Source organism: Typopeltis vanoorti, chromosome 17 (genome assembly GCF_054136105.1).
Source record: "Typopeltis vanoorti isolate ZY-2024b chromosome 17, IOZ_Tvanoo_1.0, whole genome shotgun sequence".
NCBI classification, from domain to species: Eukaryota; Metazoa; Arthropoda; class Arachnida; order Uropygi; family Thelyphonidae; genus Typopeltis; species Typopeltis vanoorti.
This window is the reverse complement of record NC_143565.1, coordinates 33,028,039-33,055,592: the sequence shown is the minus strand read 5'-3', so window position 1 is coordinate 33,055,592 and position 27,554 is coordinate 33,028,039. Positions and strand designations below refer to the sequence as shown.

At 36.9% G+C, this 27,554-nt stretch overlaps 1 protein-coding gene across 1 annotated transcript in view; it reads right to left on the bottom strand.

Moving 5' to 3' along the window:
- LOC150097276 (BAI1-associated protein 3-like) overlaps positions 1 to 27,554 on the bottom strand; it is a 533,976-nt gene that overhangs the window by 247,957 nt on the left and 258,465 nt on the right. Inside the window, 1 exon segment of the mRNA XM_090407633.1 lies at positions 21,357 to 21,408. Within this exon segment, the coding sequence (XP_090263759.1) occupies positions 21,357 to 21,408 (52 nt within the window).

Here is a 27,554-nt window from a genome sequence, read left to right as displayed (position 1 = left end):
AGGGTACATGTGGAATTATCGGGCGGGAAAGTATGACAAGCTTAGGAGTTTGATTGGTTCAGTGCCATGGCATGTACAACTGCAAGGACTAGAAGTTGATAGTGCATGGGAGGTAGTTAAGAAGTGCTTGCATGAAGCAATGGCTAACTGTATACCTAGAGTCCGAATAATAAATCAAGTAGGGGTTAAATGGATGAATAACACTTGAGTTGCAAAAAAACAATTAAGCTTGAGTTGCAAAAAAAGAAACAACTATGGAGGGAATGTAAGGAGAAGGGTGACCGGCAGCACATGAACGGTATAAAGCGCAGGCCAGAAGGGTGACGAGTGTGGTAAGAAAAGCAAAAAAGGATTACGAAAGAACATTGGCCAAGCAGGCTAAAGAGAATCCTAAACAGTTTTTTAGATATGTAGCAAGTAAAAGGAAAAATGTACATGGCAGATTGATTTTAAAGAATGCCGATGGTAGGGAGGTAACTGAATCAGTTGAGATAGTTGAGTTACCGAGTGAGCACTTTGCAAAAGTATATCATCCAGGTGGTGACATTGCAGAAATGAATAAACCAGTAGATTATACGGGAATTGTGGTTAATGAAGTGGAGGTGAGTAGTCTATTGCATAACCTCAATGTCAATACATCTGTGGGATTGGATGGTATACCAGCTCGTGTTGTACGAGAAGCAGCTAAAGAATTGTCAGTATCCTTGACCATTTTGTTTAATTTGAGTCTCGGGTCTGGGTTAGTCCCGAGCGGGTGGAAAGAGGGGAAAATAGTTCCACTGCATAAAGGTGGTTCCAAGACTGCTGTTGTAAATTACCGACCGATTAGCATATCAGGAATCATTGTCAAGGTCTTAGAGAAAATAGTCAAAAGGAAAATACAAGATTGGATTGAAGAAAATGGGATACTGTATCGGGGACAGCATGGTTTTGTGAAGGGTAGGTCATGCCTCAGTAACTTGCTCACGTATTATAACACAGTGACGGCTGAATTGGATAAGGGTAATGGGTTTACGGTGATTCTACTGGACCTTGCCAAGGCCTTTGACAGGATTCCACATGGAATTCTAATCAGTAAATTGCAGCATATGGGAATGGACATAGGGTTGGTGAGATGGATAGGAGGGTGGTTGACGGAGAGATATCAGAGAGTGGTTTACTCGGGAGTAGAGTCCACAAGACGGCCTGTGACTAGTGGTGTGCCACAAGGATCTGTTCTTGGACCACTGCTGTTTAATTTGTTCATAAATGATATAGGAAATGAGCTGAGAGGAACAGTTCATTTGTTTGCGGATGATGCGAAGTTGGGTAGGGCAATAGTGAATGCAGATGACGTCAAAATTTTGCAGGATGATTTGGATAGATTGGAGGTCTGGGCTAAGGAGAATGGATGTCAGTTTAATGTGGCAAAATGTAAGGTTATGCATTTTGGGGTGAAAAGATTGGTGGCAGTTTACTGCATTCGTGGAACCCTGCTCCAGGAAATTGATGAGGCACGAGATTTAGGAGTGTTGGTGGATAAGGAATTGAAATTTAGGGGACACATTGCAAAAGTGACCAAAACAGCTCATCAAATCACTTGGTTACTGAAGAATACGTTGACAAGCAGAGACAAGCAGGTTATTGTTCCTCTCTATCGAGCCTTGATATGACCCCATCTAGACTACTGTGCTCAGATTTGGTCACCTAGGTTTCTTCTTGATGGGGAGGATGTGGAGAGGATCCAGAGGCGAGTGACCAAGATGATAGCAGGTCTGTGGAATGAACCGTATGAGAACAGGTTGAGGATTTGTGGGTTGCAAAAATTGGTTGATAGGCAGAGGAGAGGAGATATGATTGAGACATTCAAATTACTGAAGGGTTTCTATAAAATTAATTCAGAAGATATTTTTGAGAACAGGGCTGGTTGTGGGAGGACTAGGGGACATCCATGGAAACTGGGCAAAAGTGTGGTTAGTAAAGGTGTTAGAGCTGGGTTCTTTACTTTTAGAGTAGTGAATGAGTGGAATGCGCTCCCTGAGTCTGTAGTGGAAGCTGTGACAGTGAATGAGTTTAAGGCGAGGTATGATAGATACTGTATGAATGTCAGATAGTTGTGATGAATATGATTTGGGGCCTCCCTCGATGAGTCTAATGACTCCCTGGAGTTGCCCGTAATAATAGTAATAATAATAATAATCATTTTTCAGACGATCCTTTCTAGTCACACCGCACATCCACCTAAACATTCTCATCTCCACTACCTCCATCCCGCTGATGTTATTTTTCCTCAGGGCCACAGTTTCCATAGCATATGTCACAGCTGGTCTCACTACTGTCCTGTAGATTTTGCCTTTTAGATTGATCGGCACCCTCTTATCACATAGCACTCCAGCCATCTCTCTCCAGTTCCTCCATCCTGCTTCTCACTTACTTCTCAGCCTGACCATCCTCTTTCATTGCTGAACCTAAGTGTCTAAAGTCACTGACCTTCCTGATGACATTTCCTTCCAGCTCCAGTTCAGTCTCCTGGCTGCCATCCACTTTGCAACACATATACTCTGTCTTACTTCTGCTCAGTCTCATATCTCTCTCTTCCAGTACTTTCCTCCAACTTTCCAGTTTAGCTGCCACTTCTCTTGATTCTGCACACAGCACAATGTCATCTGCATACAACATAGTCCAAGGCACATCTTCTCTCACCTCCAGGACAATATTAAATAGGAATGGACTTAATGCTGACCCTTGATGCAAGCCAACTGTCACTGGAAAACTTCTGTCTCTCCCAGGTAGGTCCGAACTCTTATCTTCACATTTCTGTATATCTTCTGCACCAGCCTGACATATTTCTCTGGTACCTTCTTCTCCCTCAGACACCTCCAGACTTCATGCCTTGGCACTCTATTGCAGCTTTCTCCAGATCAATAAATACCAGATGTAGATCCCGTTGCTTCTCTCAAAACTTTTCCATCATCTGCCATAACCCAAAGATAGCATCTGTCATTGATCGACCAGGCATGAAGCCTAATTGCTTCTTTGCAATCTCCACTTCCTTCCTAAGTCGTCCATCAAGAGCCCTCTCTAGGATTTTCATTGTGTAGGACACCAACTTTATTCCTCTGGAATTCTTACAGTCTTGTGCATCCCCTTTACTCTTGTAGATGGGGACAAGAGTACTTTCCCCCCATTCCTTGGGTATATTTTCCTGTTGACAAACTTTTATTAACAGGTCCCACAGTGGGTCAAATCCCTCTTCCCCCAGTGCTTTCCATGCCTCCACTGGAATCCTGTCAGGGTCCATCAATTTTCCATTCTTCATCCTCTTTGTGGCCTCCATAAAATCCCCAAATGCCAAGACCAAATCCAAAATGCTTAAACTTCATATGTCAATGTAACAATGATGAGTTCAGATGGAGAACAAGAATCAAGAATGGTATGCCTAGTAGAGTTGTTTGAGGAGAAGGCAGTGAGGTTTGCAGACATGTGACATTCATTTAAGGGAAGAATGGATTTGTACAAAAGTAATGGATTACATTTAAATGGGTTTGTTGAGAGTTAACTAGAGAAATTATTGCAGAAAACTGTAATGAGTGATGTAATGAGCAAGAGATCACAGAATGTAAGTATTCTGTGATCTCATGAAAGATTAGGAGAATAGAATGGGTGAGACTGACATGCTTGTTAATAGAAGTAGCAGCAGTTGGAGAAATGAAGATGAATAGGAATTCAAGAGGGTGGGACACAGAAACAGAGAGAGGCAGGGTGAGTAGGGAGAACACAGCATAAGGAAAGTGGATGTTAGAAGTAGTTATTATTATTATTATTATTCAGGCCTCCATGGAGTCAAAAGACTAATCATGGGAGGTCCTTCCTAGGAAACACAAAATCTATCATACTACTCCTTGAACTCATTGACTGTTCTTGCTCTCACCACTCTTTCAGGCAATGCATTCCATGGTTCAATCACCCTCCATGCAAAGAAACCACTCTTCACCCTCTTGCAAACAGTTTCCTTTTGTAATTTCCAAGTATGGCCCCTTGTTATCACTCCTTCCTGCTGTTCCACCAAGTGAAAGAACTCCCCAGTGTCAAACCTGTAACCACCTCTCAACAGTTTAAAAGTCTCAATCATATCACCTCTCCTTCTTCTATCCACCAAACTCTGCGGTACACATTCCCTCAGCCGATCTTCATAACTAACATTGCACAGTTCTGAAACCATCTTTGTTATCCGACTCTATACCCTTTCCACAGTTAATTTATCCCCTTCAAATCATGGTGACCAAATTTGAGAATAATAGTCAAAGTGAGGTCTGATTAGGGTCTTATTACAATGAAATGATAACTGTTTTATTTCTGCAGGTCAGCATCCTTCTCAGTATTGCAGCAATCCCCTGGGTTACCTTCACCACCTTTGCAATATGGTCCCTGAATTTCAGTTTTCTATCAATCATCAACCCCAGATCTCTTTTCTACCCTACTTCCTCCAGTATGGCTCCTCCAATCGAGTATGCAACCTCCCATTGATGTATCCCAACCTTCAAGTACACTTTTGCTTACATTTTGCTGCATTGAACTGACCCCCCCCCATTCACTTGCCCATCTGTCTAGTTTATTCAAATCTTCTTGCCGGGCTCCCACATCTGCATAGTTGGAAGAAATGGAAAAAAAAAAATCCTTAAATACCTATGGTACAAATATGCTATAAGTTTACAAATAAACCTTTCTTGGATGGGAAATAACAGATGAGAAAGAAGATGATATAGACATTATTATTCTTGGAGGTAACATATTACTTCCAAGAGTTCAAAGGACTCATTGTAAGATCTCCACACTTATAGAAGAAAAGATCAAACTGTACCTCAACCCAAGTCAGAATTTCTTCACTCACCAAAATCTCCAGCAATTCATTCAGCTCATTAATGACTCTCCATGCAAAGAATAACTTGATCATCACTCCAAAACTTACACCCATGTTATAAAGCTCCCAGAGATGGCCTCTTCTTCTATTCAGTCTCTCTCAACTGTGAAAATTAAACTGTCACATCATTAACCTGTAACAATTCCACAGCAACTTATGTCTCAATCAGGATAAAACAGGTTATCCTATGAAACAGGATAGCACAAATCAACAGATTGTACAGCAGGAGGAAGATAGATATGAGGTTGAACATGTGGTTGTAGCAGCATAAGGTGATGGAATGCATAAAGATGAGGATGAGGCAGGTAAGAATAGAAATCACAGTCAGGATCAGGGAAACGGGAGTGGTCAAACCGAAGAGAGAGGTATAGTATAGCAGCTAGAATAGAGAATGTTGGTGCTGGTAGGATGTCCTCAAACATGCAGCAATTATGTTTATACACAAATGTAAGGAGTATTCGAAACAAGAGAGCTGAGCTTGTGGCATTGATTGATTTCACTTATTCCCAAAAGTAATTGGAATAAGTGAAACTAGTTTGTCTGAAGAGGATGTGATTTCAGGAATAGAATTAGAAGGATATATATAATTTTCTGGAAAAGAAGAGAGGGAAGAGAGAGGAGGGAGAGTGCTGTTAATGACTGCAGAGGAATAGGAATTGTGTCTGCAAAGTGTAAGGAAGTTAATCGTGCATGCACAGATTTTGAATCTGTGTGGTGCAAAGTTGAAATAACAGGTTAGTATCTGATGGGATGCTGTTATTGGCCAGAGAATGAAGAAAATACTGATTGCAAAATGTTTAGGCAAATTAGTTGGGCATGTAAAAAGAAAGTGATCTTGATGGGAGACTTTAATTACAGGGATATAGACTGGAAGGAGGAGATAGTGTATGGGAACAAGGAGAGCAAGTTTATGGAATTTCTGAGAGACAAGTATCTTAAGTATCACATGACTGAAGCAACTAGAGGCTTTGATGTTTTGGATATGGTGATAACTTCACAAGATGTTTTTGTTAATAAGGTGTTGACACTGCTGCCAGTTGGTGAGAGTGATCATGAGGTACTTGTTTGGGAAGTGATAAAACAAGAAAAGGTCACTGCCAAAAATGGATACATGTGGAATTATAAAGCAGGTGATTATAGCAAGCTCTATAGTCTGTTAGCATCAGTGCATTGGATAGATGAGATGAGCGGAAAAGATGTTGAAAATGAATGGAAATTCACAAGGCACTATCTGAAAAAGCAATGTATGAATGCATACCGAGGGTTAAGCGAGTAAATAGATTGGGAGTGAAATGGATGAACAGCAAAATCAAGGAAGCTGTGCTGGAAAAGAAAATGTATGGAGGAGGTACAAGACAGTTGGTGGTGATCAGATCCATGAAGAGTGGCTAGAAAGATGACGAGCATGGTAAAGAAACAAAAGGTGCAGTATGAGAGAAGATTGGCTGGTCAGGCCAAGGTTAACTCAAGGGAATTTTTCTGCTACATCTCAAGCCAGAGGAAGAATAATTATGGCAGACTATCGGTGGATAGTCATGGCAGCAGACTAATAGCTGCAAAGAATATACTGGAATTATTGAACAAGCACTTTATCAGTATGTATCATACTGGTATAAATTATCCAGTTCAATATATAGAAGAGAGGCAAGTATTGGGAGAATTGGAAGTGAAAGAAACAGAGATGTATCAGCTGTTGGTTGAGTTAGATGTGAATAAAGCTGTGAGAATGGATAAAATATCACCACATATTCTTAAGGAATGTGTACCACAGTTGGTTATGCCCTTGGCCTGGTTATTTAATGAAAGTCTTGCAATGGGTAGGGTTCCTGAGGAGTGGAAAGAAGGTAAAATAGTACCACTCCACAAGCATTGTTTTAAGACAGAAGTCTCCAACTATAGACTAGTCTGAATAACTGCAGTTGTGGTCAAGGTGTTAGAGAGATTGGTAAGGAATATAATACAGAATTAATTGGAAGTGAATTCACTTGGTTATGCTATAAATTAAAGATACCAGGAAATTCTATACTTGGTTTAATCCTTTATCCAAGTGTAATCAAACAGTTGGTCAGTTGGTGGATTGAGTTGTGGAGACATTTGTAGAGCAGGTGCCCTCCCTCAATGAGTCTTTGGACTCCATGGAGGTGTCAAATAATAATAAGGCTCTATACTATATTGATGGTTCCATACTGCAGGAAATGCATGAGATTAGCGATTTACTTGTACATTGTACTTCTGCTGTGATAAGAAGTACTCTAACATACAAGGATAAGTAAATGGTTGTGCCACTGTATAAGGCACTGGTCAGATCACATTTGGACAATTGTGCTCAGATCTGGTCACCTGGTTTTCAATGTGATGTGGAGACATTGGAGAAGGTCCAGAGATGAGTGACTAAGACAATATCAGGAGTTTGAAATGCTGGCTATGGAGAGAGGTTGAAGAGATGTGGGTTGCAGAGTTTGGTGGATAGGAGGAAGAGGAGTGATAAGATAGAGACGTTTAAGTTAGTGAGAGGATTTTATCAGATTAATCCAGAGGGGATTATAAAAAGAGTAGAAGGTAAGAGAGGAAGAATCTGAGGTCATTCCTGGAAGTTATGTAAAAGTGTGGTGAAGAAGGGTGTGAGAAGTAGATTTTTTACATGGAGAATTGTCAGTGAATGGAATGCATTACCAGAATGTTTTGTTAATGCAAGGAGTGTTAATGACTTTAAGATTCTATATGATAAATATGTCGTCAGTTGAATGAACCTTCCACGATGAGTCTGTCAACTCCATGGAGGGTGTAATAATAATAATAATAATAATATATCCACTCTCCTTCTCCTGTATGCAAGGCTTAGCTAACTACATTCCCTCAATCTGTCTTCATATTCTAGTTTCCAAATACCCAAGATCAACACTGTGGACCCTCTCTAAGATATCCTCATCCCAGTTGAAAACCAGGTAAACAGATCTGACCACAGTAGTCCATATGTTGCATGATCAAGGTTTTATATGAGAAACCATCCCCTCTTTGATCTGTTTACCTGGTTTTCAACTGGGATGAGGATATCTTAGAGAGGGTCCACAGTGTTGATCTTGGGTATTATATCATACTGCTAAAATTGTGAGGATATCACAACAGTTGTAAACTGTTGTGATATCCTCACAATTTTAGCAGTATGATTACTAATTTCCAAATTTTTGTCTGTTAGCATTCCACCATTTCTTCTTTTTTCACCTCCTTCAAACTTTCCTCCATTAATGTATACATTGCATCTCATCCTTGTCAACAAATTTCAAGACTTTGCACTTACAGATTGCAACATTAAAATGGTAGCTCCACTTACTTGTCCAGTTACACAATCTATTCAGTTCCTCCTATAAGGCCACAACATCTGCTCTATTCTCCAAGGTTTTTCTCAATTTTGCAGATGATGCAAAATTGAGAAAATCATTAATCTGTTCGAATATCATTAATGCTAGTTAAACAATAGTGAACCCAAACAGCTCACACTATTGGCCTTTCTCTTTTGTGATACCACTTCCCCATGCTGATACCTAATGGTCAATCACATATCCAGCTCACAAATATATTAACCAATCCCATCTTCTCCAAATTAGGTTACTAGCTTATCATGTGGCAATCCATCAAAGTATTCAAAAATTGAAGTATACCTTGATATATGCATCTTTTTGTACAAGGAATATGTCACCTTATTGTAGTACATGAAGAGATTGCTAACATGATCCCCCTTTAACAAACCTATGCAAATCATCACAGAGATTACTGTTATTATCAAACCAATTGTGAATTATAATGAATACAACCCAAGACACAGAGACTGGACTATAATTTGTAGCTTGGTCTTATCACCCTTTGTGAAGTGGTGCATTTTATCCACTCTGTTTTTTTTATTGATTCGCCAACCAACAACCACATGGTTAAAATCACCCATAATGATAACATTCTCCTGATCACAATCCAATTTACCTATGCATTTTTTTGCCTTTATTCTTCACATTCCCAGCAAAAATCAACTAAATATCTCATCATGTCAACCTCCACCTCACACCATACTGTATCAAAACCATTTCCACTATTTCTATCTTATATCTCAATCTTGTGCAAACATAATTCACCTGCTATCATCCCCAGTCTGCCCTTTGCTTCTAGCTCATCCTATTATTATTACCAGAGATCTCCAGGGAGTCCAGACCTCACAGAGGCAGGCTACATATCACTCACACCAGCAGTCATACCTTATCTTGAATTCATACAAACTACCTGCTCTCACCATCTATAGAGGTAAGACATCCCAATCTCACACTGTATTATGAGAGAAAATCTAGCTTTCACCTCTTTCTTAACATTCTTTCTTTTCTTAGCACAGAAGAGCTCTCATTCTCTCCCAATCCTCCATTAAATTAAAAATTCCATCTACTGCTATCTTCTATAAACTGTTCAAAATGATAAGATAGGTCTCTATCATTTCTAGGGATATGCTGTTTTGCTTTGGATATTTGTCCAATATTTGGTTTTGTTTTGGTATTTGTCCAATTCAGCTTTTTTTTTCAGATATTAGGCTTTAGCTAAATCACAAGAAAGATTCATTTTAAAAAAAATTAGGGAAACAACTATTATGTTACAAAACTTCAGTTTAATATAATAATGTTTTCATTATCTGGCCATATGGCCACTAAACTTTAAACACTTTCCTCAGCACCTAAATAAAAAAAAAAAAACGAGTGCATACAATTTATAATTTTATAATGATTTTACATTATATAATTATATCATTTTAATATAATATAAATATAATTATATGATTTTATAATGAGTGCATACAGACAAATTGGCCTTGAGAACACATGCAATTTACATATACTAGTGGTGGTGGGCAGCAGATGGGGGTTGGTGTAGGTGATGATTTGCTGTGGTTGGTGGTTTAAGTAATAGAAACAAAGTGTTCCAGAGTAGGCAACCTTTTTCAATGAGTCTTTGGACTCCTTGGAGGTGTCATATAATAGTAATAATAATTTACCACTGAAATTGAAAATCAAAACTCACTTCCTTTCCTTCATGCATTGGTCATATGTTTTCCTTCAGGTTACATGTATCAGCCAATATATAAATGCCAACTCTTATCACCACCCTTCACAAAAACATGGAGCCATTAATACCCTCAAAAACAGAGCTATAACAATTTGCTTTAAAGAACAAGCTCTTACACAAGAATTGCAAATTAGCAACACAAACAATGGCTATAGCAAAAATACCATCAATAAAATTCTTCATAAAACTTCACAAAAAAAATCACAATATAGATTGAAGTAACCCATAGCTATCCCATATATTAAAGACTTATTAGATAAAATAAATAAAATTCTACACCATTAAAATCTCAATACTACTTTTAGATCACCTATAAATTTAAAATTAGAAAGCATATTAAACACCTCCAAGGATCCCCCCCCCCCAGCAAACCTAGAGATACACTGAATCCATTGCATCTGTAACTTATCTTATAAGATAAGTTACAGATGCACAATTCTAATCCATAAACATAAAAAAAAAGAACAAAAATGATATATACAATTTCACAATTTTGATAAACCTCTTAATACCTTACATTAAATTGATTGGAAAGGTACTTGTTCTTTGCATCATACAAAAACCTGGTATGAATGTAAATTCAAGAAAGCCTGTTAAATTTTGATCAACCATCCTAATCTAAACAATAATGGTGGTATAAAAAAAGCTTAAGATTTGGACTGCACACATTCAGCCCACATAAGTTCTTTCCAAGTTATTATTATTATTACAAGCAACTCCAAGGAGTCCTTAGAATCATCGAGGTAGGCCCTAAACATCATGTCAAGAACTATCCAACATTTGAGCAGTAGCTATCATATTTTGCTTTGAACTCATTCACAGTCATGGCACCCACAACAGATATCCTTATCATCACCAAGATATCCTCATCATCACTACTATCCAAGTAAAAAACCTAGTTCTAACACCCTTGCTAACTACACTCTTACTCAGTTTCCATGGATCGCCCCTAGTTCTCCCACCACCACCAGACCTGTTATGAAAAATGTCCACTGAATTAATCTTGTAAAAACCCTTCAGTAATTTGTATGTTATGTCTCAATCATATCACTCATTTTCTGCCTATCAACCAATTTCTGTAACCTACAAATCTTCAACCCGTTCTTGTAAGGTTCATTCCATAGCCTTGCTACCATCTTGGTCTCTCACTTCTGAATCATCTTCACCTCCTCCTCATCACCAAGAAACCCTGGTGCCCAGATATGTGTGTATTAGTCAAGATAGGGGTCTTATCAAACTCTATAACCTTCTTGTCTCTGCCCATCAAAGTATTCTTCAGTAACCAAGTGATCTGATGAGCTGCTTTAGCCACTTCTGTTATGTACCCTCTAAACTTTAACTCCCTCTCCACTTCCAAGTCTCTGGCTTCATCAATTTCCCAGAGTACAGTTCCACCAATGTGGTATACAGCTGTAATCTTTTAACCCCAAAATGAATAACCTCACACTTTGCAGCATTAAACTGACATCCATTTTCCTTTGCCCAGTCTGCCAATCTGTCCAAATCATCCTGCCAAATTTTGGATATCATCTATATTAACTATTGCTCTACTCAACTATGCATCATTGGCAAATAACGGAACAGTTCCTCTCAGATACTTTCTTATATCGTTAATGAACAAATTAAACAGTAGTAGTCCAATAACAGAACCCTGCAGCACACCACTAGTCACACGCCTTCTTTTGGACTCTACTCCAAATTTGTGAATAAACTACTCTCTGATATCTCTCCATCAATCGCCCTCCTATCCATCTCACCAACCATATATCTATCCCCATGTGCTGCAGTTTACTGATAAGAATTCCATGTGGTATCCTGTTAAAGGCCTTTGCAAAGTCCAGCAGCATTACCAATCCATTACCTTTATCCAACTCAGCTGTCACTGAATTATAAAATGTGAGCAAGTTACTGAAGCATGAACTACCCTTCACAAAACCATGCTGAACAACAATGAACCTACCAGAAATATGATGCTGCCTTGGGGTTTTTATTGCATTGGGTAGGTGAGTGTAGCATTTCTGAAGATTCCATGAATTTTCTAACAAAACAGTTAAAATCAATGTAAGGCATTTCTGTTGTGTATTAGTACAAGATGATCTTTATTGGTTGGTTGCGAGACGTAATTCCAAATTTGTGTTTTCTCTTCTTTTTCTATATCATCAATATGTTCTGATATGCAGATCTCCTAAATCATCCTGTTTGTTTCATATTGCATATGACACATGGACAGTGGATTTTATAAACTCCTGATTTTTTAATAAGTGGATGGAGAAGTAATTTAGGAATATGTAAAAATCTTTTCATCTTGCATAGAAAGATGAAGGCTACTATTATGTGATGTTGTCAGAGTATTTTAGATATTTTTTCTGTTGCAAACTCAATATAAGGAAGAACTACTCTACCTCTGTATTCTTGATTTTCATTGTTATTTGCCATTATCCTCGGGGAGGTTATAGGATACTGTTGATCATCTTGTTCTTAATAACTTTTCAGATAGGATGTGGCTGAAATATTTAAGTTCTTGATTCTCATCACTATGTTTCTGGAGGTGTCGTATGATCCGTCCTCAACATTTTAATTATTAATAACTTTTGCATGGGATGTTTATGGGAATCAGCATAGAGGTAACTTCTAATTGGTGGATTTTCCTGTAAAATAAATAAATTGCTTTGGTCTCTTTGGAGACCTCTATATACATCAAAAAATAATAGAGTCCTGTTCTTTTCAACTTCAGCAGTATATGTAGCACAGTTCAGATTGCATGAGAATTCTTCTAGTTGCTTTTGAAGCTGGCCAGAAGATGAATATATTATATACATAGAATAGCCTTATTTTAGATGTTTGATGGCAGTTATCTGGAATTCTCTTTTCAAATTACTTCATAAATAAATAAACTAGAAGCAGAGAAAGAAGTGAGCTCATTGTAAGATCCTCTTTTTGTTCATAGTCATAATAAAAAATATGTGATTTGTTCATAGTATTTTTCTTGAAACTGAAAGAAAGTTTTTTTCCATGCAAAGTCTGAACAGTAAGATGGTAGTTGGTTGTAAGGATTTTCTTCCTTGTGAATTTTCATAAATAGATTCATGACATCTAAGCTTGCCAGAAGGTCCAATGGTCCTATTACTACCTTTTTAGTTTTTCAATGAAATGTGAACTTTTTTTTATTTTTTTTATTTTTACATAGGACTCTGTTTTTCCTATATGCAGTACTACTAGCCATCAAAGATATTTAGAGATATTGGTAAAATAGAAATTGGTAATCTCTAGCATCTACAATAGGTTTCACAGGCCACTCTGTTTTGTGCATCTTTAGAATCCATGAATTCTAGGAACTAATGGTGTTTGGAAGAGTGGCAATTCTCAACTTCCTCAGACCAGTTGATAAGGCTTTGATCACATTTCTGGTATTTTTGTGTGTCTTGTTGTCTGTCCAAGATTAGAGAACAATAATACCTATTACTAAGTTCATCAAGAGTACGTATTATCATCCTCCAGTAAAACCAAAAATATTTTCGAATATGCATATCAAATTTACTGAGCTGGGATATGTATTTTTCACTCCTAACTACTGTGGCATTACCTTTGTCCTCTTTTATTAGCATGATATTGATAATGTAAAGTAATTTCTGGAGGGATGTAAACTTATATTTGAATAAAGGTCTTGGACTAGCTTTGATACTCTAATTCATCTACTTCTACTTTTTGTTCAGTTCCCTCAGAGCATTCAGAAATCTAATCAGTCTGCCAAGAATGTATACCTTACCAAATACAAAAATAAAAAAATAAAATAAAAAATAAAAAAAGTAAATGCTGAATAACTTAGGTCTAGTGCAGCACTTCCCAAACTGTGGGCTGCGGCCCCCTTGGGGGGCCATAGGTTTTGTTGAGGGGGTCTGTGAAATAATGAAAACAAACTTAAAATGTTTTAAGACTAAGTTGATTTTTTTTTATTTAAAAAAAAACGTATTTAACTTTTATTATTTATTATTTTTTTTTTGTTATTTTTTATATTTTAATGGAAAAATTCACACATTGGTGTTGGTTCACAAAATTCATATGTTTCATTTCAAATGTTCATATGTTTCATATGTTTCATTTCAAAGCAGTGGTTAATTGTATTTACTTTGAATGCTCTCCAGGGAAGCTCTATATCTTCCTGTCCCTTTCATCATGCATTCGTAATCAGGGACTGTTGATATTGACTTTACATACACATCAAAACTTGTTTTATATTATCACTGTCATCCAAGCTAGTTTTCTGTTACCAATAAAAGTTTCGCATATACTTCACACATGCAAAAAAGCTTAAGCAAGTTCATGTGAGGAGATAGTAACTCGCTTGCAGTGGTAAACAACACGCCCTCCCTAACAGCCACTATACTGCAGAGGCAATAAAAACAAGTACTTTTATTATGCCAGTGAATAAGGTATGAGCAGTCTGTGTAATATATTTCTCAAGAAATAGTGCAATTAGAGGCAACAGGGATAAAAACACACTAATTAATGAATCACATGTCCCCTCATACAGAAACTATGCTATATAGACTGAACCAAAACCATATGTTGCATAGGCAAACACAGTATCTAACTAAAAACTATTGTTATTAATTAGACATGTGTGAGTTCGCTTTCCCAAGGCAGCAATAAAATTCAACCGAACGTGTTAAAATTGTAAACGTGTTAAAATTCGTAAAAGATTTAAAACTAAGTAATATATATATAATGAATGTTATGGCAGTTTCACATATGGAATTCGGTTGAAGAGAGTTAGCATTTCAACTTAATTGTCAGCTATGCTTTTATCTTTTGGTTGCGTGATCTTTTGTTAATACCGCACCAATCATATGCACTTCTTGATAATCTGTCATTGCTGTCTGTTTCGCATTAGGCTTAATTACTGTAAAGAGAGAAAAGTCACAAAAGAGAAAAATGTTCCTGGTCCAGGGATTCCCTTATTCAGGTAATATTCACTAATTTCATGTTGTTAGTCTGTGGTGTGCCAGTATCGGTAAGTGGTGCTATTATTTGATCTATTCTACGTTAAAAAATTTAACCCTGAGATGGATAAGTGGCTGATAAAAAAAAAAAATCCCGCAAACAATCAGAAGAAGCAGAAATAGACTCAAAAAAAAAAAAAGGACAGTGTTTCATATTTTACCAAAACAGCCTGCATCATCTTCAGAACCAAACGGTAAGAGGTAAAAAATGTAATATGTGCATTTGATTTTTGCAATATTCGCTGCTTATGTTTTGTATTGAATATAAATACAATAAATATTATAATAATATATATGTCTCTATTATGATTTTTTTTTGAGGGGGAGCTGTGAAATATTTTAATTTTTGCAAAGGGGGCCCTGATATCCAGAAGTTTGGGAAGCACTGGTCTAGTGCATCTGACACCCTGCTAATATCTGGATTCAACAAGCTTTTTTTTTATTTTATAGATATTCTTATTGGCAGCAAAGTGAAGCAGTAATTCTCTAGAATGTCTTTTAATTGCTTAGCTAATTATTTCTCAATCCAATTCTGCTTTCCCTACCATCTCACTTGTCTAGTTTGTGCATTTTATACTGCTCAGGTAATTATTATTATTATATAACACCTTCAGGGAGTCCAAAGACTCGTTGAAGGAAGGCACCTGCAATACAACTTTACGTCTCCACCACTGCACTAACCACAACTACCTTCATCATCTACACCAAAGCCATCTACTGCCGACCACTACTATTTTCACAGACAATCACAAACATCCATGCCCACAGCGGGATTCAAGCCTGCAGCCTTTTGGCTGGAGAGCAGATACGCTAACCACTCGGCAAATTTCATCGTTTCTTTACTGACTCGGTGAAGCTCTCTGCTTCACCGAGTCAGTAAAGAAATCCTCTGAGTCCATGATTCTAGCCCTAAGTGCCGGGACTTCGCTGCTTGGTGCAATCTGCTCCGAGAACAGTGTCAGATGGGGAATTTGACTGGGACAGTACATCTGTCAAAAGGTAACGCAGGCGTCCTAAGATGAGCTCAGTGAGGACAGAAACCTCGCATAGAGTAAAATGGCAAAAGCTGGCTTGATCTTGATTTTCAGTACGAATACGGACCATGAAAGCGGGGCCTATCGATCCTCTTGATTGTAATTACTTATCCCGTGTTATCTGGTAAGGTGGAAATTAATTTGTGAAAAGGATGTGGCTAATCTGCACATACATGGATGACATTATTAACATGGTTCAGTTAAAAATATTTTTTATATGTATGTATCAATGCAGTTTTTCATTTTAAAAAAAAAGCAGCCTTCTTCCCCTAGTTAACTTTTAATTATGAAAGAAAATATGAAATAAATAAAACCAAAAATATTTTCAAATATGCATATCAAATTTACTGAGCTGGCCTGGTTGGCCGAGTGATTAGCGTGTCCACTTTCCAGCCAAGAGGCCATGGGTTCGAATCCCACCTCTTCCTGTGGCCTGTAGGACACTTCCGAATCCCACGGCCTGTTGGACAATCACGGTTTGTGATTGTCCTACAATCACAAACAAATCCCTTTGTTTCCCTTTCCAAACTTTGTGTGGAAAGGGAATCAGCGACCCTACCACTTATTCTAGCAGAAGACATCATTGCCGAAACCATGTGAGGTACGGCAGTGACCATACGGCATCTACGGACGTCAAATGTGAAAAAAAAAAATATTTATCACTATCATAATTTGTTATTTATTATATTACAAAGGTATAAAGTACACTAAGAATACAAAGTCTGGAATCCTATTCTATAAATTTAGGCAAATAGGGTTGGATGTGAAACTGGTAATGTGGATAAGCGGATGGCTGATGAATACATATAAAAAAAATAGCATATATAGAAGAATCTAGGAAAATATAGGCAAGCCATAGTATATTACAAGGTTTTACACTTAGTCTGCTGATATTTAATTGGTTAATTATATAGATTCATAACACTCTGCATGATTTGAAAGGGGAATATCCAGTTCTGTGCTGACAATGCAAAACTGGGAGGGGGAGTTCTATAAAGTTGGTGTAGAATTACACTAGACGATTAATAGATTAAGATATAGACAAAGGATAATAGTTGTTCAGTTTAATGTGCAAAGTGTAAAGTTATGTACTTCAGAATGAAAAAAAATTACAAGTTGCATATTACAACGATGGAACCGGACTGCAGAAATTGATGAGGGTAGGAATTTGAGTGGAGAGGCACAATAAAAGGGCCAATTACAAAAGCAGGCAAAAATAGCTTGAATGATCACTTGTAAGTTGAAGAGCACACTGAGAATCAGAGATAGTGAGGTTATTATGAGATTATGGAGTAGTATTCTTTATGATGGTCAGCATGGATTCGTAAAGGATAGGTCGTGTTTTAGTAATTTACTTGCATTTTATGATAAGGTAACAAGTGTGTTAGAAAAGGGAGAATCATATACAATGATTAAGGACAATGATATCTTGGACTCTAAAAAAGCGTTTGAGAGAATACTGCATGATAAGTTGGTGTATAAGTACAAGCTGCAAAGGATGGTAATAAATAGTATATTGGTCAGATGGTCTATGATTATCCATAATAAAGCTCAATGTAACTGTGAGAGCCCAAAAAGTCACTAGATCTACTAACAAAGTCACTAAATTGGCAATACTGATTAATTTCAGAGCTGAGTGACGAAGCACAGCACAGTAGTTCATGTTTATACAAGTTTGTTAAATTGTAAAATTGTTTATGTCACTCTGTGTTTATCGATATATGTAATTCATGAATACAATATTTAATGCATATATATATATATATATATATATATGTTTTATTTTATTCCCATTGTTATACTATAACTATAGTTTTATCTATCTGTACAAGGGTATGCCAGTTACATACATATTTCCAGGGGGGGGTAAGTAAAGCATAAAAGGTTGAGAACCACTGGTACAACTCATAAAAAGAGGAAAATTCATTAAATGCATTAATATTTTACTAGTTTCATACCCAGCATCATCATCAGAGCACAATGATAACTGTGACAAGCACATAACAAGAAACCAAGTAATTGTAGACACAATTTAAATTATAACTGACATCTAATGTCCTTATGTGGTACCCTCTATTGGTCAGATAACTACAAAGTTAATTTGGAGGAGAAGTATGGATATTAGGTCTTAAAATTATAGTCTCCCAGATCTTTGATGCCATATAAGGACATGAGATGTCAGTTACAATTTAAATTGTTTCTACAACTATTTGGTTTAGTGCTGTGCTGTGCTCTTGTCACAGTTATCACTGTACTCTGATGATGCTGGGTAGAAAACCAGCAAAATGAATGATATAATCACGTAATCACAAGAAAGATATTTATTTAACCAAATATTTCGGTCTGGAAATAGCAGACCATCGTCGGTGGTATTACAAGAACAGTTTAAAAAAAAAAATATATATACAAGCTAGAATACTAACAATAGATCGTTGAAATTAGAACATGCCGCGTGATGTTATATCACTAAGTATGAAACGAAATATTTTGAAGTAGAAACATGATTGAATTTGCTATAAAAAAAAAAAAAAAAAAAAAAAAAAAAAAAAAAAAAAAAATTAATGAGTAATCTTGATTAGGCTTTCCCAGATTTTTGATATAGATATGCAGTCATTACGATTCAGGTTGGGATGATGGAGCAAGGCCTCCACGCTTTCCTTGAACAAACGTTCGAACCTATAACGGGATCTATGTAAGAGGCGAGTTTTGGACCAAAGGATGCTGTGGTCAGTTTCAATCCCGTGTTGAGCCAAACCAGACTTTTCAGGTTTATTGTGAAGAATGGATGATTGATGTTCTTGGATTCTTTTTTCAAGAGAACGTCCAGTCTGTCCAAAGTAAGAGAGATCACAGTTGCAAGGAATTTGATAAACTCCAGGAAGAGATAAAGTTGAGCGTTTGTCTTTAGGAGAAGGAAAATGAGAAGACAATTTGTTAATAGGAGAATACGTAGCTGTTAAATCATATTTCTTCAAAATTCTTGCGATAGGTTCTGAAATACCGGAGATATAAGGAATAGGTACTCGACGTATTGAATCTTTGTTGTTTTGTGGAGGATTATAAGATGTAAGAAGACGTTGAATACTTTTTTCAGAAAAGCCATTGAGTTTCATGTGTTGCTGGATAGTAGAAAGTTCTTTCTGTAGATAATCAAAAGTAGAACAATTAGTTTTGGCTCTTTTGATGAGACATTTTATAATTCCTGTTTTTTGACATGGATGATGGGCTGATTCTTTCAGAATATAACGACCTGTGAATGTTGGTTTCCTGTATACTGTAGTTTAACTCCTCAGATTTCTTAGAAAAATTAAAAGATGTCTCATTACAACCTACAGATCTTATGGTTAGTTTTGATATAGAATCTTTATACACCAATGTACCTCTTAAGGAAACTTTAAAACTACTTGCTGACATCTTTCCTCAAGATATTATAAAACTATTCGATTTCGTTATACATTCTGGTTATTTCATATGTCAAAACAAATTTTATAGCCAAGTAGAAGGAACAGCCATGGGAAGTCCTCTTTCTCCAGCTTTAGCCAACTTTTATTTAGAACATTTAGAAAAAGTCCTCTTCACATCTAGTTTCCCTCTACCATCTTTTTGGGTAAGATATATAGATGACATATTTGCTATTTGGCCTCACAGTAAAAACACTTTATCGTCCTTTTTAAACAGTATTAATTCCTTACATCATCGCATAAAGTTTACTATGGAATTAGAAGAAAACAACCAGTTATCTTTTTTAGACGTTCTCCTCATCCGATCATCTTCAAATATTCTTACAACTACAGTATACAGGAAACCAACATTCACAGGTCGTTATATTCTGAAAGAATCAGCCCATCATCCATGTCAAAAAACAGGAATTATAAAATGTCTCATCAAAAGAGCCAAAACTAATTGTTCTACTTTTGATTATCTACAGAAAGAACTTTCTACTATCCAGCAACACATGAAACTCAATGGCTTTTCTGAAAAAAGTATTCAACGTCTTCTTACATCTTATAATCCTCCACAAAACAACAAAGATTCAATACGTCGAGTACCTATTCCTTATATCTCCGGTATTTCAGAACCTATCGCAAGAATTTTGAAGAAATATGATTTAACAGCTACGTATTCTCCTATTAACAAATTGTCTTCTCATTTTCCTTCTCCTAAAGACAAACGCTCAACTTTATCTCTTCCTGGAGTTTATCAAATTCCTTGCAACTGTGATCTCTCTTACTTTGGACAGACTGGACGTTCTCTTGAAAAAAGAATCCAAGAACATCAATCATCCATTCTTCACAATAAACCTGAAAAGTCTGGTTTGGCTCAACACGGGATTGAAACTGACCACAGCATCCTTTGGTCCAAAACTCGCCTCTTACATAGATCCCGTTATAGGTTCGAACGTTTGTTCAAGGAAAGCGTGGAGGCCTTGCTCCATCATCCCAACCTGAATCGTAATGACTGCATATCTATATCAAAAATCTGGGAAAGCCTAATCAAGATTACTCATTAATTTTTTTTTTTTTTTTTTTTTTTTTTTTTTTTTTTTTTTATAGCAAATTCAATCATGTTTCTACTTCAAAATATTTCGTTTCATACTTAGTGATATAACATCACGCGGCATGTTCTAATTTCAACGATCTATTGTTAGTATTCTAGCTTGTATATATTTTTTTTTTTAAACTGTTCTTGTAATACCACCGACGATGGTCTGCTATTTCCAGACCGAAATATTTGGTTAAATAAATATCTTTCTTGTGATTACGTGATTATATCATTCAGTCTTATGTCGCAAGTATCCTTAAAACAACAAACCAGCAAAATATTAGTGGGTTTAATACATGTATTTTTTCCTCTTGATGTTAGTTATACCATTAAGCTTTATTATGGATAATGAGAGAGTCTGCATAGCTAATTATGTAAGTGTGGTGAAGAGGGGTGTGAGAAGTAGATTTTTTACATGAAGAATTGTCAGTAAATGAAGCACATTACCAAATTATGTACTTAATTCAGGGAATATCAAGGATTTTAAAATTCATTATGATAAATATGTTGTCATTTGAATGACCCTCCCATAATGAGTCTGCCAACTCCATGTAGGGTGTAATAATAATAATAATAAGAAGAAGAAGACTTTTGAAATGATTCTCCTACTTCACAAAAATAACAATACAATAATAAATATAACCCACATACATGAAACATGGATATAGGATAATAATGATACATAATGTAATTATTTAAAGATTTAAATATTCTGAACACTAAAAAATGTTCAGAATACTAAAATAAACAAACAAATTTATTTGGATAATGTATAGTACTTACCAATTTTTCTAACTGTTTATATATAACAACAGAGTAGTTTACTCCAACATAACTAAAACGAAAAAAATATATATATATATTGTTCAATATACAGAATATTGATAAATTAATATCAACAGAGTAATTGATAAATTTACTAACGAACTGATAAGTATACTGTGTATATAGTATATTTAAACATACATAATGTGAATATAAATTTTGATTATTATGAAGACTATGGAGAGCTTCAATGGATTTTAAGCACTTTGGGTGGCTACAGATACAGTATAGATATTTAATGTATTCCAAAGGTCAGAAGGTTAAATAAGGTAGGTGTGAAATGGATGAATGAAGAGATTAAGCATGCAATGCAGAGGAAAAAAGCGGAAGCATAAGAGAAGGTAATAACCAATTCCATGATGATTACAAAGACCAGGCAAGAAGGGTGACTTGGTTGGTAAGGATAGCAAAAAGTAAAGTATGAGCATCAGTTAGCTAATGAAGCCCAAAAGAATCCTAGGGAGTTCTTTCAATATGTTGCCAGCAAAAAAAAAAAAAAATATATTATAGAAGGATGACATTGATTGGAGAAAATGGTGTAAGAATAACAGCTGCAGAAGATAGTGGAGATGCCAAATGAGCAGTTCATAAAGGTCTTTCATTCTTGTGAATGTGATATCATGGAGGGTTTGAGAGTAGTTGATGATGGGCAGGAGAGACTGACTGTAAGTGAGCAAGAGGCATATAGAGAAATGAGCAAACTTGATGTTAATAAGGCTGCGGGACTTATAATATATCACCCACATATTCTGAAGGAATGTGCCAGGGAGTTGGCATCTCCCTTGACATATTTTTTTTAATATGAGTCTTGCACTGGGTCGAGTTCCAAAGGAGTGGAAATGAGGGCAAGATTCTGCTGCTTCATAATGGAAGTATTAAACTCAAGCATCAAATTATATGCCAATCTCTGTGTCAGGTATTGTGGTTAAGTTGTTGGAAAAGCTGGTGAGAACTAGGATCCAGAATTGGGTCTTAGTTCAACAATGGTATTATCTTTGATGGACAGCATGGATTTGCTAAAGGAAAGTCATGTTTAATAATGTACTTACTCATCGCAATAAGGTGAGCTTCCTTGGACAGAGAGAGGGATATACAGTAGTATACTTAGATTTTGCAAAGTTTGATAGCTTACCGCATGATAAGTTGATAGTCAAATTACAGCGGATAGGGTTGGATATTAGATTAGTGCATTGGATCAGAGACTGGCTATCTGAAAGATATCAGCAAGGTTTGGGTAGGGAAGCAATATCCTGCAAGAGGAAAGCCACTAGTGGTGTGGCTGACGGGTCTGTTTTAGGGCCATTGCTATTTAACCTGTATGTTAATTATATTGGGGAGGATTTGGATGGGGATATTCAGTTGTTTGTAGATGATGCAAAGTTGGGATGAACTATGAGCAGTAGAAAAGATGTTTTGGCCTTACAAGAAGACTTGAATAGATTGAGTGAATGGCAATGGGAGTGGGGGATACCAGATCAATGTTGCAAAATGTAAGGTTTTAAAATCCGAAAAGAAAGATGGGATGTATAATTTATGCTTGGTGGGGATATATGGTTGGAGGTGGAGGAAATAAAAGATCTTGGGATAATAGTGGATAAGGATCTGAAATTTAGGGGACACATTGCCAAAATTGTGAGGGCAGCACAAAGAATTCTGGGAATGATGCAGACGACACAGACTTGTAGAGTAAGGAGATTCTTGTTCCATTGTATAAGACTCTGATTAGGCCACACATGAACTTCTGTGCACAGATTTGGTCATTTGGTTTTCAAAAGGATGAAAGGATGTTGGAAAGGGTCCAGAGGCAACTGGGGAGTGAGAAGTAAGTTTTTTGCATGCAGAGTTGTGAATGATTGGACTGCCTTGCCTGAAAGGGTGGTGTCTGCAGAGAATTTGAGTGTTTTTAAGATGGGGTATGATGAGCTCTGTGTATGATAAAAGGATGTCCTATGAGGTCTTGGGATAATAATAATAATAATAACAATAGAGTGCGTGTGTTATGTGTGTGTGTTGTAATTATTTGTCTTAATTAAGAATTGTTACTTATTTAGCTTGTTTAAATGATTTAATTAATTCTTACAAAGTTAGCCATTACATAAATTATGTACAATCATTATTAATTTGTTTGCTGTTACATATAACTGAGTCATTTCTGAAATCTACAATCACACTCCAAACACTTTTGTTTAGAGAAGTCGTAATCCTCTTTTATAATAATCAAGAGATGAACTTGTTTCCTATCAGATCGCAAGTGAATTTATGGCCAAATGCATTGTACAATACAGTACATGCATATGAAAATGTAGAATAACAAAAATAATCATAGAGTTAGTGAACACATTTATAATAAGAAAAGAAACAAGTTCATCTCTTGATTATTATTTTTCTTTCAATATAGAGTTTTGAATTTTTTTTGAAAATGTAAGAAATAATTACCAGTAAACCAATATTAATGAAAATTTTTACCAAATTACCAGTAACAGAAAAAGTAAATTTGCCAACCTAGTTCCATTGTCAATAACTGCAATTTTAAAATTTCGTTGGAAGAATGAGGAACTATTTGCATTTCACATAATGTAGTCTGAAAGTAATGCCATTTAAAATATCTTGCAGAACTTGCATCATCAGTGCCCATGATTATATTGTTTAATCTAAGTCTCAACTCTTGGTTAGACCCGAGGGGGATGGAAAGAGGGAAAATAGTTCCATTGCATAAAGGATGCTCCAAGACTGGTGTAGAACTTTACTGATGCCAGCAGTATCCGGAATAAGGGAGAGCAATTGGTGGCACAGATAGCATCAGCCTGGCCAAACATTATTGGGATCACTGAGATGTGGTTGACAGAAGAGGATATAATAACAGGAAGAATAGAAGTTGCTGGGTACAGCATTTTTCGGCAAGATAGGAGGAGAGAGCGTGGTGGTGGGATACTGCTTATGAGAAGTGACAACCTATGCCTTCTAAGAGTGGAGGCTTTGGAAGGCAGTGAGACAAATTATTTTCAGAGCATATGGTGTGAGCTAGAGGTGGGCAAGACAGGATATTTAGTGGGGTGTTGCTCAGACCCAGGAGCACAGAGGATGGGGACCAGGAGATGTTTAGACAGTTAAGTTTGGCAAGTGCAAGAAGAATGATTGTTATGGGAGATTTTAACTACAGTAGTATAAACTGGGGAGAGGAAGATGCATGTAGCAATAAGGAAATGGAATTTCTAGAATTCTTGAGAGACAAATGTCTTAGGCAACATGTAATAGAGAGAACAAGAGGTTCAAGAGTTTTGGATTTGGTTATAGCATCAGAAGAGTTGATAATAACTGAGATGACATCTCTTCCACCAGTTTGAGGGAGGAACCGTATGGTTTTCACTTGGAAAATGAATAGACAAGCAGGAGCATCAAAGAGAAGGGAACTTATGTGGAATTATAAGACAGGTAATTATAAGAGCCTAAGACGTCAACTTGGGGAAGTTTCATGGAGGGAGGAATTGGAAGGCCGGGATATCATTAGTGCATGAGAAATTATGAAATAATATTTGTTAGCAGCAATGGTAAGTTGTATACCATGAGTGAACAAGAGGACACAATTTGAAATAAAGCAGATAACAAACAATATTAAACAGGAATTCTATGCAAAAAAGAGGCTGAGATATAAGGAGACAGGTGAAGAGAAGATGCATGAAAAGTATAAGACACAGGCCAGAAGAGTGACTAGTATGGTAAGGAAGATGAAACTGGAATATGAGAGGAGATTGACCCTAAGATCCAAAGAAAATCCTAGGGAATTTTTTTAGATATGTGGCCAGTAGGAGGAGAAATGACTGTGGAATGATATTGTGGGATCAAAATGGGAATAGAGTGACTGATGCAGAGGACATAGTGGAATTGTTCAATGAACACTTTATTGGAGTATTTCATCCTGGAGGAGTCAGTTTTAATGCTAGAGGGATTGGGCAGGTTCAAGGTTTAGAGGTACAGGAGGAGAGTGTGTTTCAAATACTGAGTACTCTGGATGTCAGTAAAGCTTTGGGACTGGATGGTATTTCACTACGAGTTTTGAGAGAATGTGCTAGGGAACTGGCATTGCCTTTAAATTGGCTTTTCAATGAAAGTCTGGCTGCGGGAAAGGTGCCTAGGGAATGGAAAGAAGGTAAGATAGTGCCATTGCATAAGGGTAACAGACTGGAAGTGCCTAATTATAGGCCAGTTTGTGTGTCATCAGTAGTTGTTAAGATCTTGGAGAAAGTAGTGAGGGACCGCATACAGCATTGGGCATATGAGGGTAATGTTATCTGTGAGAGTCAACATGGATTTGTGAAGGGGCGCTCTTGTTTTAGCAAAATGCTAGCCTTTTATAATAAAGTTACAAGAACATTAGATGAGGGAAAGGCATATACTGCAATTTTCTTAGACTTAGTGAAGGCATTTGACAGGGTGCCACATGATAAGCTGATATTCAAGTTGCACATGGGTCTGCATGTCAGATTGGTCAACTGGATTCAGGATTGGCTGTCTGATAGGTATCAGAGAGTTGTGTATAGTGGAGCAATTTCAAGGAGGCAGAGGGTTACAAGTGGGGTCCCACAGGGCTCAGTACTAGGACCTATATTATTTAACCTTTATATCAATGACATTGCCAGTGGATTGCAAGGGGATATTCAGTTGTTTGCAGATGATGCAAAGCTGGGAAGGATTATTAGTAATAGTGCAGATGTGGTAGCCCTGCAAGAGGATTTGAATAAGCTAGATAGATGGGCAAATGAATGGGGGTGTCAGTTTAATGCAGCAAAATGTAAGGTCTTGAGGTTTGGGAAACATAGATGGGATGCTGCATACTCTATGGGAGGAGTTAAACTGGAGGAAGTTGGGGAGACAAGAGATCTGGGGTTGATGATTGATAGAAACCTGAAATTTAGGGGACATATTGCAAAGGTGGTGAAGGTAACACAGAGGATTGCTGCAATTATGAGAAGGACACTGACCTGCAGAGATAAGAGGGTTATCATTCCATTGTATAAGTCTCTGATAAGACCACACTTGGACTATTGTTTTCAGATTTGTTCCCCAGGATTTGAAGGGGATAAATTAACTGTGGAAGGGGTACAGAGACAGATGACAAAGGGTACAGAGACAGATGGTTTCAGGACTGTACAATTTTGGTTATGAGGATCAGCTGAGGGAATGTGGACTGCAGAGTTTGGTGGATAGAAGAAGGAGAGGTGATATGATTGAGACTTTTAAACTGTTGAGAGGTGGTTACAGGGTTGACACTGTTGAGTTCTTTCGCTTGGTTGAACAGCAGAAAGGAGTGATGACAAGAGGCCATCCTTGGAAGTTATGAAAGGAAACTGTGAGGAAGAGGGTGAGCAGTGGTTTCTTTGCATGGAAGGTGGTTGAACCATAGAAAGCATTGCCTGATGGAGTGGTGAGAGCAAGAACGGTCAATGTGTTTAAGGAGTGGTATGATAGACTTTGTGTTTCTTAGGGGGGGGACCTCCCCTCGATGAGTCTTGACAGGCTTTATTTCTTAGGATCTTAGGAAGGACATCCACAATGAATCTTTTGACTCCATGGAGGCCTAAGTAATAATAATAATAATATCAGAAGTTTTTGTCAAAGTACTGGAGAAACTGGTGAAAACCCAAATACAGGAATGGATAAATGAAATGGAATGATGTATGGGGGGCAGCATGGTTTTGTGAATGGTAGATCATGCCTCAGTAACTTGCTCACGTTTTATAATACAGTAAAAGCTCAGTTGGATAAAAGTAATGGGTTTACAGTGATAATGCTGGACTTTGCAGAGGCCTTTGAAATGATACCACATGGAATTCTAATCAGTAAACTGCATCACATTGGCATGGATATAGGGTTGTGAGATAGGTTGATATCAGAGAATAGTTTATTCAGGAGTAGAGTTCAAAAGATAGCCTGTGGCTAGTGACTTGCCACAGAGTTCTGTTCTTGGACTGCTACTTTTAATTTGTTCATTAACGATATAAGAAAGGATCTTAGAGGAACTATTCAGTTATTTGCCGATGATGCATAGTCAGGTTGAGCAACAGTTCATACAGATGATGTCAAAATTTTGCAGGATGATTTGGATAGATACTCTGAGCAAAGCAGAATGGATGTCAGTTTAATGTGACATAGTGTAAG